Genomic DNA, 12,607 nt, shown 5'->3' on the forward strand with positions numbered 1-12,607 from the left:
ATGATCGCCCCTTAGCCGGTGAGAGATGCATCCGTCGTAAGCATTACGTGATGACAAAGAGCCCCCAACACCGGCCACTGGGAAAGAAACCAAGGTTTTTTTTCATGACACAAGCACGATCTTGATCATGCGAAATGGGTTTCCCCTCGGGGAGAACCCCTTGGTTTTGAGCCACCACTGCAAAGGTCTCATGTACAGCAGGGCAAAAGGTATCACATTGGACGCAGCTGCCATCAGACCTAACAGTCTCTGAAACGGTTTCACAGTGAGTGACTGGCCTAGCTTTAACTTGTTAAAAATGCTGCAGTAAAATGGTTTGATATGAAACTAACCAACCATTAGTTTTTTCTACTTATTAGAAATGAGGTTTTTATAAGTGTATAAAATAGAATGACATATATCTCCAAAATGCTGCAGTAAAATGGATAGATATGAGGTATGCATACTGTTTGGGACGTCCCCTATAGAAACAGACCATTGGTTTTTTCTACTTATTTGAAATGAGGTGTTTATAGGCCTCTGAAGTCGAATAATGTGGCATATCTACAAAATGCTGCAGTAAAACAGTTTCATTTGAGGTATGCATCATACTGTATGGGATGTCCCCTATAGAAACAGACCATTGGTTTTTTCTACTTATTTGAAATGAGGTGTTTATAGGCCTTTGAAGTCAAAAATGTGGCATATCTCCAAAATGCTGCAGTAAAATTGTTAGAAATGAGTTGTGTATACTGTTTAGGACGTCCCCTATAGAAATTGACCTTTTTTTTTTTTTTATCTGCTTATTTGAAATGAGGTGTTTATAGGCCTCTGAAGTCAAATAATGTGGCATATCTCTAAAATGCTGCAGTAAAATGGTTAGATATGAGGTATGCATACTGTGTGGGTCCTGTGGGACGTCCCCTATAGAAACAGACCATTGGTTTTTTTCTACTTATTTGAAATGAGGTGTATATAGGCCTTAAGAGGTAGTAAAATGTGATTTATTTCCGAAACACAGCAATAAAATGTTTTCATGTGAGGTGTGCATACTGTATGGAACTCTGAATTCAAGAGAAGCTGAGACAGTAATCCATATGCAGTAAGACAGTAACACAATTCAATTCAAGAGTAATTGTCATTTAATACTGTAAAACCAAAAGAGGTATTTAGAAAGAGTGTAAACTGTATTTTATCTGCCTTTTGCAATTAAATATACTGTAAACCTCTACATAAAACAATGTCTTGATATTGTGACCTATAAAGAAAAAAACATTAGTTGAAGATATGCACAACTATCAAAAACAATGTGAGTGTAAAAAAAGGCCAACAGTTAAAGCACCAAAAAAACCCCCAAAAAACATGGCATCTTCTTATATCATCTAACAATTATAGGCAAATAACGACAGACAGAAAAAAAGACAGATAGAAAGAAAGAGAAACAGAAAGAAAAAAAAAAGAAACAAACAAACAAACAAACAAACAAACAAACAAACAAACGTCTGGGCAACTCAAGCGCTCTGAAAGCGCGTTCTCTCTCTGCTGTTCCTGAAATTACCGTATTCAAAGTAATAGGCGCACACGCTTTTTTTTTTTTTTTGGCGGCTGGCTTTTGACAAAGTCGTGTGTTTTTAAACCGCGACTGGCTTGACCGCAGTGTTTTACCGCTTGGTAAATATCATATTATTCATTTTAAATATTGTGGATTGTATAGATGTTTACTTATTTAGCCTATAATATTATTAATATTATTATACATTTCAGATCTTTTTTTCCTTGATGACTTGTAGAATTATTGTTGTCGTTTTATTATAAAAGATGAACGGGAACTATATTAGATTGTAGACAAATGTTTTTGCTATTATGCTCTTTTGACGAAGTTTGGGGTGTTGTGCTCCTGTGATGAGTTTTGTTATCAGACGTAAGCGCACGTTTAGTGACATCACGATCGAGACTAAACCGGCGACATTCCACAGGGGCAGCACCTCGAGCCAACAATAGATGTTAAGTTCCTTGTAGAAGCACGGAAGTCTAATTGAGTTTCGGATAGCTATTTTGTGTTAACTCTTTGGATATAATGTCGAATGAAGATTCCTCTTAACTGACAAGTGCTTGTCATCTCGTATAAACCTAGCACAGCTGTCAGGCATGGACTGGAGCCCTGGAGCTCTCATGATGAAGAGCAAAAAAATAGGCCACCGGAGGCAGGTGAGATGAACTTTAACCGCCTGACCTAACAGCAATGTTAATGGCATTGTTTGGCTAGTTTTTACCTTTCTTACAGTTAACTTACAATATCTTACAGTTTCTTAGCTTCAGTAAAAACCTGAAAATTGTCTACTGCAATTGATAGCTGAGAGCCAACAGAATTTATGATTTACAGGCAGATTTGTGTGTCTAATTCAAAGATGTACCTGCAGAATAAACCAGAAATCAAGGATCGGGAAGGACTTCTGACCTAAAACTAAACAGCTTATCGAGAAATACCTAAACATATTTATTGTGCCAGCCAAATGACTTTTATTGTTCTAACATTGGCAGTGATTCCTTAATCTTGATAACATATTCTTCAAGATTTATTTTTAGCTTTGTCAAAAGACTGAAAAGATTACAGAAATGTTTTACATACACACAATTTTGAGCGAGGCAGAAGTAATAAGCTCAGATATACACTGGGGTTTGATAAAAGCTGCAGTCTTTAACAGGGTGTCAGAGGAACACCAGCAGACTGTTTCAGAGCACATTTTCTCATCGTGTTTTGTGAATCAACGTGAGGGAAGTAACTCAGAAATATGAAACCAAACCAAGAGAGAAGACTAAGCCATGAAAAGGTGGAACAGACCTGTTCTAAGATGTAATGGTTTGATTGTCTGTGTGAAACTGTCACTTGATTCACGTTAAGTTGTTGACTGGAGAAGCAGTATCAATAGACACAGTATCTGTGATACGACCTGTGTTTGGTGTCATGCCAAGCAACACAAAACATTCATTTGTCTTCTTCCCTTACCAATCAAAACATTTGCTATTGTTGCAACGCCTCTGCTTCTTTTGGTGTGGAACGTTTACGCAGTTCTGAGCTCTTCAGACTATTTTATGGGGAAACAAACATTGATCGTTACGCACAATGACTATCTACTGTAAAATCAGATTCTATAACTACAGCTATCAAAAAAATGCAGAAACAGCATTCAAACCCACATGACTTGATAAGTCAGTCACCATGATGGTATTTCGGGTATTCACAGGCATCATATGCAGTAGTACTTGTTTCACAAAAAAAGACCAAATGATTAGTCAGCAGTAGTATGAAAGTAGAACTTGGTGGTAGAGCAGAACTTTCCAAAATTCCAGTTTACAGTGTAATGTGCATGCAGCTGCATCTGGACAGGACTAATTGAAAAGTACATGGAAGGGGTACTTAGATACTGATCTAACATTTTTTTTCTTTGCTAAAAATAGCCTAAATCTAGAGTTTGTGATCTCTTATCCTACAGGATACATTATCTCATTCATTTTCTCATTGTACAATATTCTTTTTACACTCACAGTTACTGGTTTAAGAACATACATTTCCATCTTTTCCCTACTGTATATTTCTCTGAACTGTTTATATTGTGTTGTTGTAGGGGAGCATTGACCTTTTAGAAACCATCGGCGTTGTAAATGAGAATGGCACTGAAATCTCATCTATGCCCCCAGTGGTAAGGCCTATTGCACATCACAGCTCATAACAGGTTTCAATGTGAGACCACAAGTAAAAATGCTTCTATTTTTAATTTAATACATTTTTATTACACATTATATTAGCAGTGTAGCAATCTGAAACAATGAATTGCACATAAAACATAAAGTGGGTTTCAAAGTGAGACTACTTGTGAAAAGACTTCTGTTTTGAATTTATGTTCCAAAAAGCATCTTTTGTGCTTTATAATAAATCAAAATTAAATTTTAAGTTGGGGGAGAAATTGCAGATTTTCAATGTGGTCTCACTTTTTGAACCTACTGTATGTATTAAATTGTTTATAGTAGGGATGCACCGATACCGATACCAGTATTGGTATCGGGCCCGATACCAAGCTCGTGTACTTGTACTCGTAAAAATACCCCCGATACCAAAGACCGATACCTCACGTGACGTAACCGACAGAATTTTCCATGCACAGAGACACCTACGGCACCAGAAGAAACAATGTCAGCCTCAGAGGTGTGGAAATAATTCAAAATTAATGATGACAACCCACACATTGCGAACTGCATGCTTTCAATCACAATTCGTTATCGATTAGTGAAGGCGGGATAGGCGGAATCGTGCTGAATGACACAGACCAGAAGCGCTCTCTCTCTCTCTTTCTTGCGTGCGATCCCAGTTCTCTCAGACAGCGCGCGATCAGTTCTCCTCGCGCCTGAATGGTCAAATGCACACATAGTTGTCAAAATGTCCATCGTGTGGAGTATCTCACGTAAATACATTTGGTTATGGCTTAAGTCGAGGTAAACATTTGGGTGAAAACAGGATGTGTGTCAGTATCCATGGACTCGGTCTTAAAGGGACCGTAGCCTATATTTGTCATTAATGTTAATAAAACAACAAAAGATGTTAAATAAATGTATACATGGTATATAAACCTACTGTATCTGAAAAACAAGTTTATTTAATTTGTATCTCTATAGTATTTGTTGTATTGTTTGTAATTTGTTTGTAAATTTATTTTTATATAACAACAATTATATATATTGGTAATTATGCCCTTTGAAGGTTATTGGACACTGTGAAATTTTTGTTCTTCAAGTTTGTGACAAGCACATAAAAATGATTACTTTTTTCATTAGAGTAATAATAAAGAAGCTGTCCTACATTCATTAGTCTCACTGTGTTGTGCTTGGAAAACTGCATCATCAAAAAAAAAAAAAAAAAAAAAAAATTAAAAGAGAGAAATTAATAAATGTATAGGCATTGGTATCGGTGTCGGCGAGTACCAGAAAAAAAAAAAAAAAAAAAAAGTATCGGTACTCGTACTCGGTCCTTAAATAAATGGTATCGGTGCATCCCTAGTTTATAGCTCATATACGCAAAGGAAAGTCTAGAATTTTAGGGGTAAATTTCCAGAAACTTTCCTCCCCTTTGCATCCCTAACTGGAATGTTATGAAAGTTTACAGTGGAAAGGTTTTCATAGCAATGTAATAATTTATTATCCCTGCTTTCTTTCTTTTGAATCTCAGCACCCTCCTCTGACCTTTGACTATGTTCTTGTGGCAAAGATCTTAGATGATGAAAATGACCACTGCATCAGTAAACGGAAAGCTTTCATTGAAAGATTGAAAGCTAAGAAATTAAACGTACAAGTGAGTTTTCACATTTTTGAGTTCTAGTTTGAGACTTTTATGTATAATAAAAATCTAATGTCTTGCATATGAAGGAGAAATTCCCCTTTTTATGATGTGAAAGTGTAACTAAATATCATTTCCCATAAAAATTTTTTTTAAGAGTTGCATAATTGCTGACACAACATTTGACTTTAAAACTGCAGTTCTATTTTGCACAATGTCATTCTTTTTTCTGAGTGTGAGTGTAATATGTAAAAGTCAATGATACAATTTGCTGTCAAATTAACAAGACTGCAGTGAACTACCCCGATCAGGCATAACATTATGACCACCTTCCTAATATTGTGTTGATCCCCTTTTTGCTGCCAAAACAGCCCTGACCCTTCAAGGCATGGACTCCATTAGACCCCTGAAGGTGTGCTGTGGTATCTGGCACCGAGATGTTAGCAGCAGATCCTTTAATTTTTTCTATTTGGAGGCCAAGTCAACACCTCAAACTCGTTGTGCTCCTCAAACCATTCCTGAACCATTTTTGCTTTGTGGCAGGGCGCATTATACCGTTGAAAGAGGCCACAACCACCAGGGAATACCGTTTCTATGAAAGGGTGTACATGGTCTGCAACAATGCTTAGGTAGGTGATACGTGTCGGCAGTGGACAGGGATCAGCATGGGCACCCTGACTGCTATGCAGCCCCATACACAACAAACTGTGATGCACTGTGTATTCCGCCCATGACCCTGTCACCGGTTCACCACTGTTCTTTTGATAGGTACTGACCACTGCAGACTGGGAACACCCCACAAGAGCTGCAGTTTTGGAGATTCTCTGACCCAGTTGTCTGTGCTTTGCATCTGCCTACATTGACAGCATTTTCTTTAAGAGCTGCTGTGCAGCCAAAATTATATACCAGTTATCACTGTAAAGCTGCTTTGACACAATCTGCATTGTTAAAAGCGCTATATAAATAAAGGTGACTTGACTAGCCATCACAATTTGGTCCTTGTCAAACTCGCTCCAATCCTTACGCTTGCCGATTTTTCCTGCTTCTAATACATCAACTTTGAGGACAAAATGTTCACCCACTAACAGGTGCCGTGATGATGAGATAATCAGTGTTATTCACTTCACCTGTAAGTGGTCATAATGTTATGCCTGATTGGTGTATATTATTATGACTATTTTATTATTAGATTTGGTCCAAAACTATATAATGACACTGCGTTATTATATTGTTTGGAGAATGGTACTAATAATGAAACCCCAGAACTGGTGTCAAATATATTTGCTTTACTTTTTTTTATTTGGTGTATTATGTTTCTTTTTGCAGAAATTTAGCGATGTTGATAAGGTGTTTTATTGCATTAGAGCACCAGAAAAGGTTTTTGAGACATACCAGTATCTCTTAAAAGTGTCTGACGCCTGTAACTGGAGTAGTGAGCAGCAGGGTACTATACCTCAGTCAACAAGGTAACACATTCACACCAGCACAATCTCAGAAATCTCTCTAGCCATTTTTATGACTGTCATTCAAACAGGCCACAGGTGACAGGAGGCAAAATTAAATGGTTTTTAATATATGATTGGCATTACTTTGTAGATCACTATCGACTAATTAACAGATTCCTATTTTTGCTTAAAGGATTAGTCCACTTTCAAATAAAAATTTCCTAATAATTTACTCACCCCCATGTCATCCAAGATGTCCATGTCCTTCTTTCTTCAGTCGAAAAGAAATTAAGGTTTTTGATGAAAACATTCTAGGATTATTCTCCTTATAGTGGACTTCAATGGTCTCCAAACAGTTGAAGGTCAAAATCCTGGAATGTTTTCATTAAAAACCTTAATTTCTTTTTGACTGAAGAAAGAAGGACATGAACATCTTGGATGACATGGGGGTGAGTAAATTATCAGGAAATGTTTATTTGAAACTGTGAACTATTCCTTTAATTTGTTCAGTGAATTTTGCCTATGAATTTCGCTCCAAGTCCAATTAAAAAGAGGGCAAACAAAATTATACTTCATTTACTTAGCAATCCCTATTCACTATTTATGTGGTGCAGTGGAGAAAGGTGACAGTCATGTTTGATTTATTGTGAAACTGTGTTGTACACAAATAAAGAAGCCACTTTAACAGAGGGTCTTTGATCTGTGGCTCTGTTTCAGGATTCGTATTGTTGATTTCATTGTGAATCACACATGCATTGAATCAGAGGGTGAGTAACAGTTTCCCTAGATTGCTCATTCATATTACTTTATATTACATCACTGTATTATCACAAATCTAGAACTGTCAATTCCATAATACATTTTCTCACTCTCTTAGGTGTTTCAGAATACCTGCACGATCTCATGAAAAAAAATATTTTTGAGACTCACTTCTGCTTACATGAGGTATGATTTTAATATTTTGTTTCCTCTTGCTCACAGCATTTTCTACACCTGTGGTACAGAGTCCACACTGCAGGATCATTATGCAAATGTGTTGATAAGGAAGTATATCCCAGGGTGATAAATATACATCACCATTTGATGCTCAAAGCAACATATACCCTAACAGAACAAAAATATATGGGAATATACTACAAAATATAATGCGTTATATTACATAATACATTTCCATATATGGGAAACTAGTGCTTATACTTTTCAATATACTGATTTATTGATACTAGGGCTGTCAATAATAGGTTAAAAATATGAATCGCGATTAATCGCGCACCTTTCAAATTAAGCATACACCATTTTTCTTGTTTAACACGTCCATTTTGCCATCATTGCCTATATCCAGCAAAGTAAATGGATTGAAGTGTGAATCTCACAAAACTATTTATCAGCTTTTTTTCCAAGGTAAATTTAGGTGTCTTTCCAAAAAGGACACTTGCAGACTCCTAAAGGACACCAAATAACCAAATGATATGAGTCCATATAATTCATACATTTATGTACACCAAAGCACCCATTAAAAAAAAAAAAAATAATAATAATAATAAATCACAGCAGGGCTCAACGCTAAGGATTTTTTTCTAGTCAGTGGTTCAAATTTTTACTTGCCCCGCCAAAATTTTCACATGCCCCACAACAAAAAATTAATAAAGTAAAAGAAAAGAAAATGGGCCTATATTATATATATATATATATATATATATATATATATATATATATATATATATATATATATATATATATATATATAAAGCCTAGTTATTGTTTTTGATGTTTTTGATACATGTAACAATAAATAGGGGTATGACACCAAAAGCTACTAGATTAACTCACTTAAATTTTAAATATTGTTAGACAAATAAACAGTACGTATTAAAATTGTAACAAATAATTAAATTATGAGTAATAGCAAAAATAAATACAACAGAACAAACATATATATGAAATAAACGGTGATTTTCAAGTTTTTCATGTAGGTTTAAACAGGAGATTTTCAGGTACAGAAATTGTAATCTAATGTATAGCTAACTATATAACTATAGATTAAATATTAAATAAAGATTTATTAAAGTTAATCAGTCAAGAGCAGTTACAGATGCATAAATAATTTTTTGAAGTGTTGAAAATATAAAACGTTAAATACTGTTATTTGAAATTATTTTAAAAAGTGAAGACACTTTAAACGTGAAATTAAACCCGCCAGTAGGTGGCAGCAAGTCCCTGTTAATGAGCGAGTCATTGAGATTCAACGATTCATTCAAACGGCTGATTCATTCAGGAAGTGTTGCTCAGAGACGCAAAACAATTCTGTGTGGACTTTGGAACTATTTTCGTAGGCGAAATAGAGCGAAACAGGCGATTTGGTGTCTGAAAAGTAAGTCACTTGATATTAAGTTCTTGTTCATTAAACTGTACGCTGTATAAAATCAATATCACATTTGTAATCGTGCTGATATTTGGAGAAAAACGGCGCTCTTTGTTTAATATTGGTTAACTATATTAAATTATATAAATATGAAAGATATACAGGGTCATTTTTGCCCCTTATCTTGAATTCTGGGGCATTCTAAAGGCATTTTAATAGACTAAATCACGCAGTGAAAGCGTACACTAAATATGCACGCGCACTAGTCTAACCTACTAGACTACGTCATGTAGTGCATGCGTGCACTCAATGGGTGTGTTTTTGTTTGGTTTTTGTAAAGTGAGGGACATACTCGATAATTTCAGATCGTTAAATCAACATTTACGATATCATAGACGATATATCTCGCACACCCTACAGACAGTTCCGTCTACTGTCCCGAGCGTAGTTCACACTGGCCCCGGGCCACCGGGTAGTCCTTATTGTCGAGCCCTGCACAGCAAAAAACGTTTCAGAATTCACAGTGTATAGTATGTGCAACAGCAGAGAGCTTATTTACATTTTAGACAAGTCAAGTTACGATACTGAACAGGACCACATGGAGATGCCAAAAAAACCTAAACCAACCGCCTTGACCTGCATATGTACTAAAGTACACAGCAACATACACAGGACATATCCAAACATTATCCTGAATGTGTGTGAATAACAACTTGAATGTGCATAAATACAATGTGCGATCAGTGCGTCGAGAGCGCTCATACATGATTTGTTTGCGCATCTCACGCGTGCTTAATGTACGACTCCTGTACATCACCGCAATCGTCTTTACTTTGATTGCAATCCTCATCCATCATAACTTTATGAGCGAGACGCTTTATCCAGCCGAGAAACATCATCTGGCCATACAGCGGTGGGATGTTTCGACGTTCCGTTCAGACAGGAACAGCGCGAGGCGGGAGGGCTCGCGTTCTTCAGATACAATGACACAATATGACAGAGAGTTCGTGTTTTAAAGCGAAACAGACACTGGAATTAATAAATCTCTTCTCTCTGTCATCTATGATGTAGCCTAATCAGCATGGACTTTTAAGATCATCTAACTGCGTGACGTAAGTTACGTTAATGACGCAATTTCACATGCTTAAGTAATTTAGTTACGTTAAATGCGTTAAATTACAATAACACGTTAAGGATTTTGAATTAATCGCATGCATTAACGTTGACAGCCCTAATTGATACATATAAAATATTTAGAAATGAAGACAAAAATAGCATTACATGTAATATTCATAAAGTTTTATCCTTTATTGTGTAGGCCTACATATATTACACATACATGTTCCCATATAAATGTGAATGTATTGTACTCTCATATATACACACACGTTCACGAAACTGAAAGAAACAGGGAGTATAAATACATGTGACACTTATGTATTATTCAATATATTGTAATATATTAAGAAAATATATTATTCTGTATATTTTCAAATATACCGTTAAATCATTTAATATATTGATCAATCATATATAGGGAAATATATTTTCTTTGCGTAAGGGTAGGAAAAGTGTCTGTGACCAAATAATCATTGTGACCAAACAGAAACATTCTTATATGCCAAATACTCAAAACACTATTTCTTGTGAATTATTCTGTTTCACTCAGAAAAATTTAAGATTTCACAAGTAAAATGAGATACTTTTGAAAACACAATTGAAACCAATAAACAAAACCACTGCTAAATAAAACCAGGACAACTAAACCTACATGGTCTCCACTATGTGTTTTCTTTTGTAGTAAATGTAAAAATAAAAAGAACTTTGTCCACTTTCATTCCTAGAAAAGGGAGCAGAAAGAACTGAAGCAGAGCTGGGCTCGATGGTCCGCTTGTTTTCGGGGACAACCCATAACTAACGTCAGGTTCTCTTTCTTTTAATTTTCTGGTTTTACTTATCTCCTTATTCCTTATAGACTTATTTACATTCTGCTACTAATAGAAAGTATCCTTGAAGGTTTCTTGATGATTCATTTATGGTTTGTGTCGTCAGAAACTACCTTGGCGAGAAGGTGGCTCTTTATTTCCTGTGGCTGGGCTGGTACACATTTCTCTTGATTCCTGCTTCTGTAATTGGCATCATAGTATTCCTGTATGGCCTGGCCTTCTACAGCACAAGTCCTCTCATGTGAGTAACCTAATGTTTGATTTTGAGGACATCTTTGTTGTTTGATAAACAATTCTGGTACTTTGTAAGGTCACCACTTGGTGTCTAATGTAAAATAAGGGTCCTGAAGAAAAATCAGCTGGTGTGTGTGTGTTTATGTGTGTGTACGCAGACAGGAGGTGTGCCAGTCGAACATTATTATGTGCCCTCTATGCGATAATAGATGCAAAGTGTGGGAGCTTTCTGACACCTGCATGTATGCAAAGGTACTGTACTTTTTATTCAGGCAATTGTGCACTGACAAGTCACTTAATTTGTTATTTACACATCCACACATATGCACTATATCATGACTCAATCACCCACTTATCAGAAGCACTCAAGACCCTTTAAATGACTCCTATCAGGGCTTCAACACAAGCCTACTGTAAGCAGCATGTGTTCCCATTAAATCGTGACGTATCGAATACAGATTCAGGTCCAAGCCTCTACTCCGTTTTAAGTGAGAACCTCAATACTCGTTTATAAGCACTATTCATACTGTATATAGCACATCTTTAAGATAAGTTTTTAAGATTTTAAAAAGTGTGTACAGTACATTACAGTGTTCTGGTACACAGTGTCCAGTATTTTAATGATTCAGTAAAACTGAATCACTTGTTTGGCTAACTGAGATTTTGGTATGGAGATTTTTGAAGATTTTTTTCTGTAGTAATACAGCACACTGTGAGTGAGTGTATATTAGCACTTCTTGTTGTATGCTTTTAGGATCTGATAGAGCATTTAGAATGGTGATGTGTGATGTCAGACTTATCACAGAATGGTGATTTTATGAGGTTACTAGGCAGTAGCATGTGCATTATGCCAAGAAATGCAAAGTACACAGTGAAAAATGGTCTTGAGCTTAGAAGAAAATCTTTGCTTTCATACAACACAAAAAATGACTTGTCAAACCTGGGTTCATGAAACTACTGTCTTAGGATTCTTGGTGAACTCAAATAAGTTTCTTAAAGCTGGAATACACTACAGGACTGAACAGATTAGGCATCATTTGGCATCATACACTTGCCGACTTTGTAAATGTACAGAGAGAACTGGGCATCGTACACTAAATGACACTGGATCATACACTATCATACTTTCAAATCGTTCTGAACACAACAAACTAACACAGAAAGGTGCCTCATTGCTAGGAGATGCATGACAGTTGAAACAAACATGGATGATTGCAGTAGTTGTCGCAAAAGAAAAAAACACTTTTGGATGCGGTCTTGGGTGGGTAGACACGGTCAGTATGGACTCTAGGGGTGTGAATCGCCACCGGCC

The 12,607-nt window shown here is 36.1% G+C and overlaps 1 protein-coding gene across 1 annotated transcript in view; it reads left to right on the top strand.

Annotated features, from left to right (window-relative positions):
• Window positions 1-1,922: 1,922 nt before the first annotated feature.
• The window catches only part of LOC127507479 (anoctamin-9), a 37,944-nt gene continuing 27,259 nt past the window's right edge, over window positions 1,923-12,607 (top strand). Inside the window, exons 1-9 of the mRNA XM_051884627.1 lie at window positions 1,923-2,187; window positions 3,606-3,680; window positions 5,201-5,323; window positions 6,635-6,774; window positions 7,471-7,520; window positions 7,631-7,698; window positions 10,960-11,039; window positions 11,168-11,302; window positions 11,454-11,547. Coding sequence (XP_051740587.1) covers window positions 2,128-2,187; window positions 3,606-3,680; window positions 5,201-5,323; window positions 6,635-6,774; window positions 7,471-7,520; window positions 7,631-7,698; window positions 10,960-11,039; window positions 11,168-11,302; window positions 11,454-11,547 — 825 coding nt within the window. The 5' untranslated portion in view covers window positions 1,923-2,127. The remainder of the gene's footprint in view (window positions 2,188-3,605; window positions 3,681-5,200; window positions 5,324-6,634; window positions 6,775-7,470; window positions 7,521-7,630; window positions 7,699-10,959; window positions 11,040-11,167; window positions 11,303-11,453; window positions 11,548-12,607) is intronic.

This window comes from Ctenopharyngodon idella, chromosome 24, assembly GCF_019924925.1.
Source record: "Ctenopharyngodon idella isolate HZGC_01 chromosome 24, HZGC01, whole genome shotgun sequence".
NCBI lineage: Eukaryota > Metazoa > Chordata > Actinopteri > Cypriniformes > Xenocyprididae > Ctenopharyngodon > Ctenopharyngodon idella.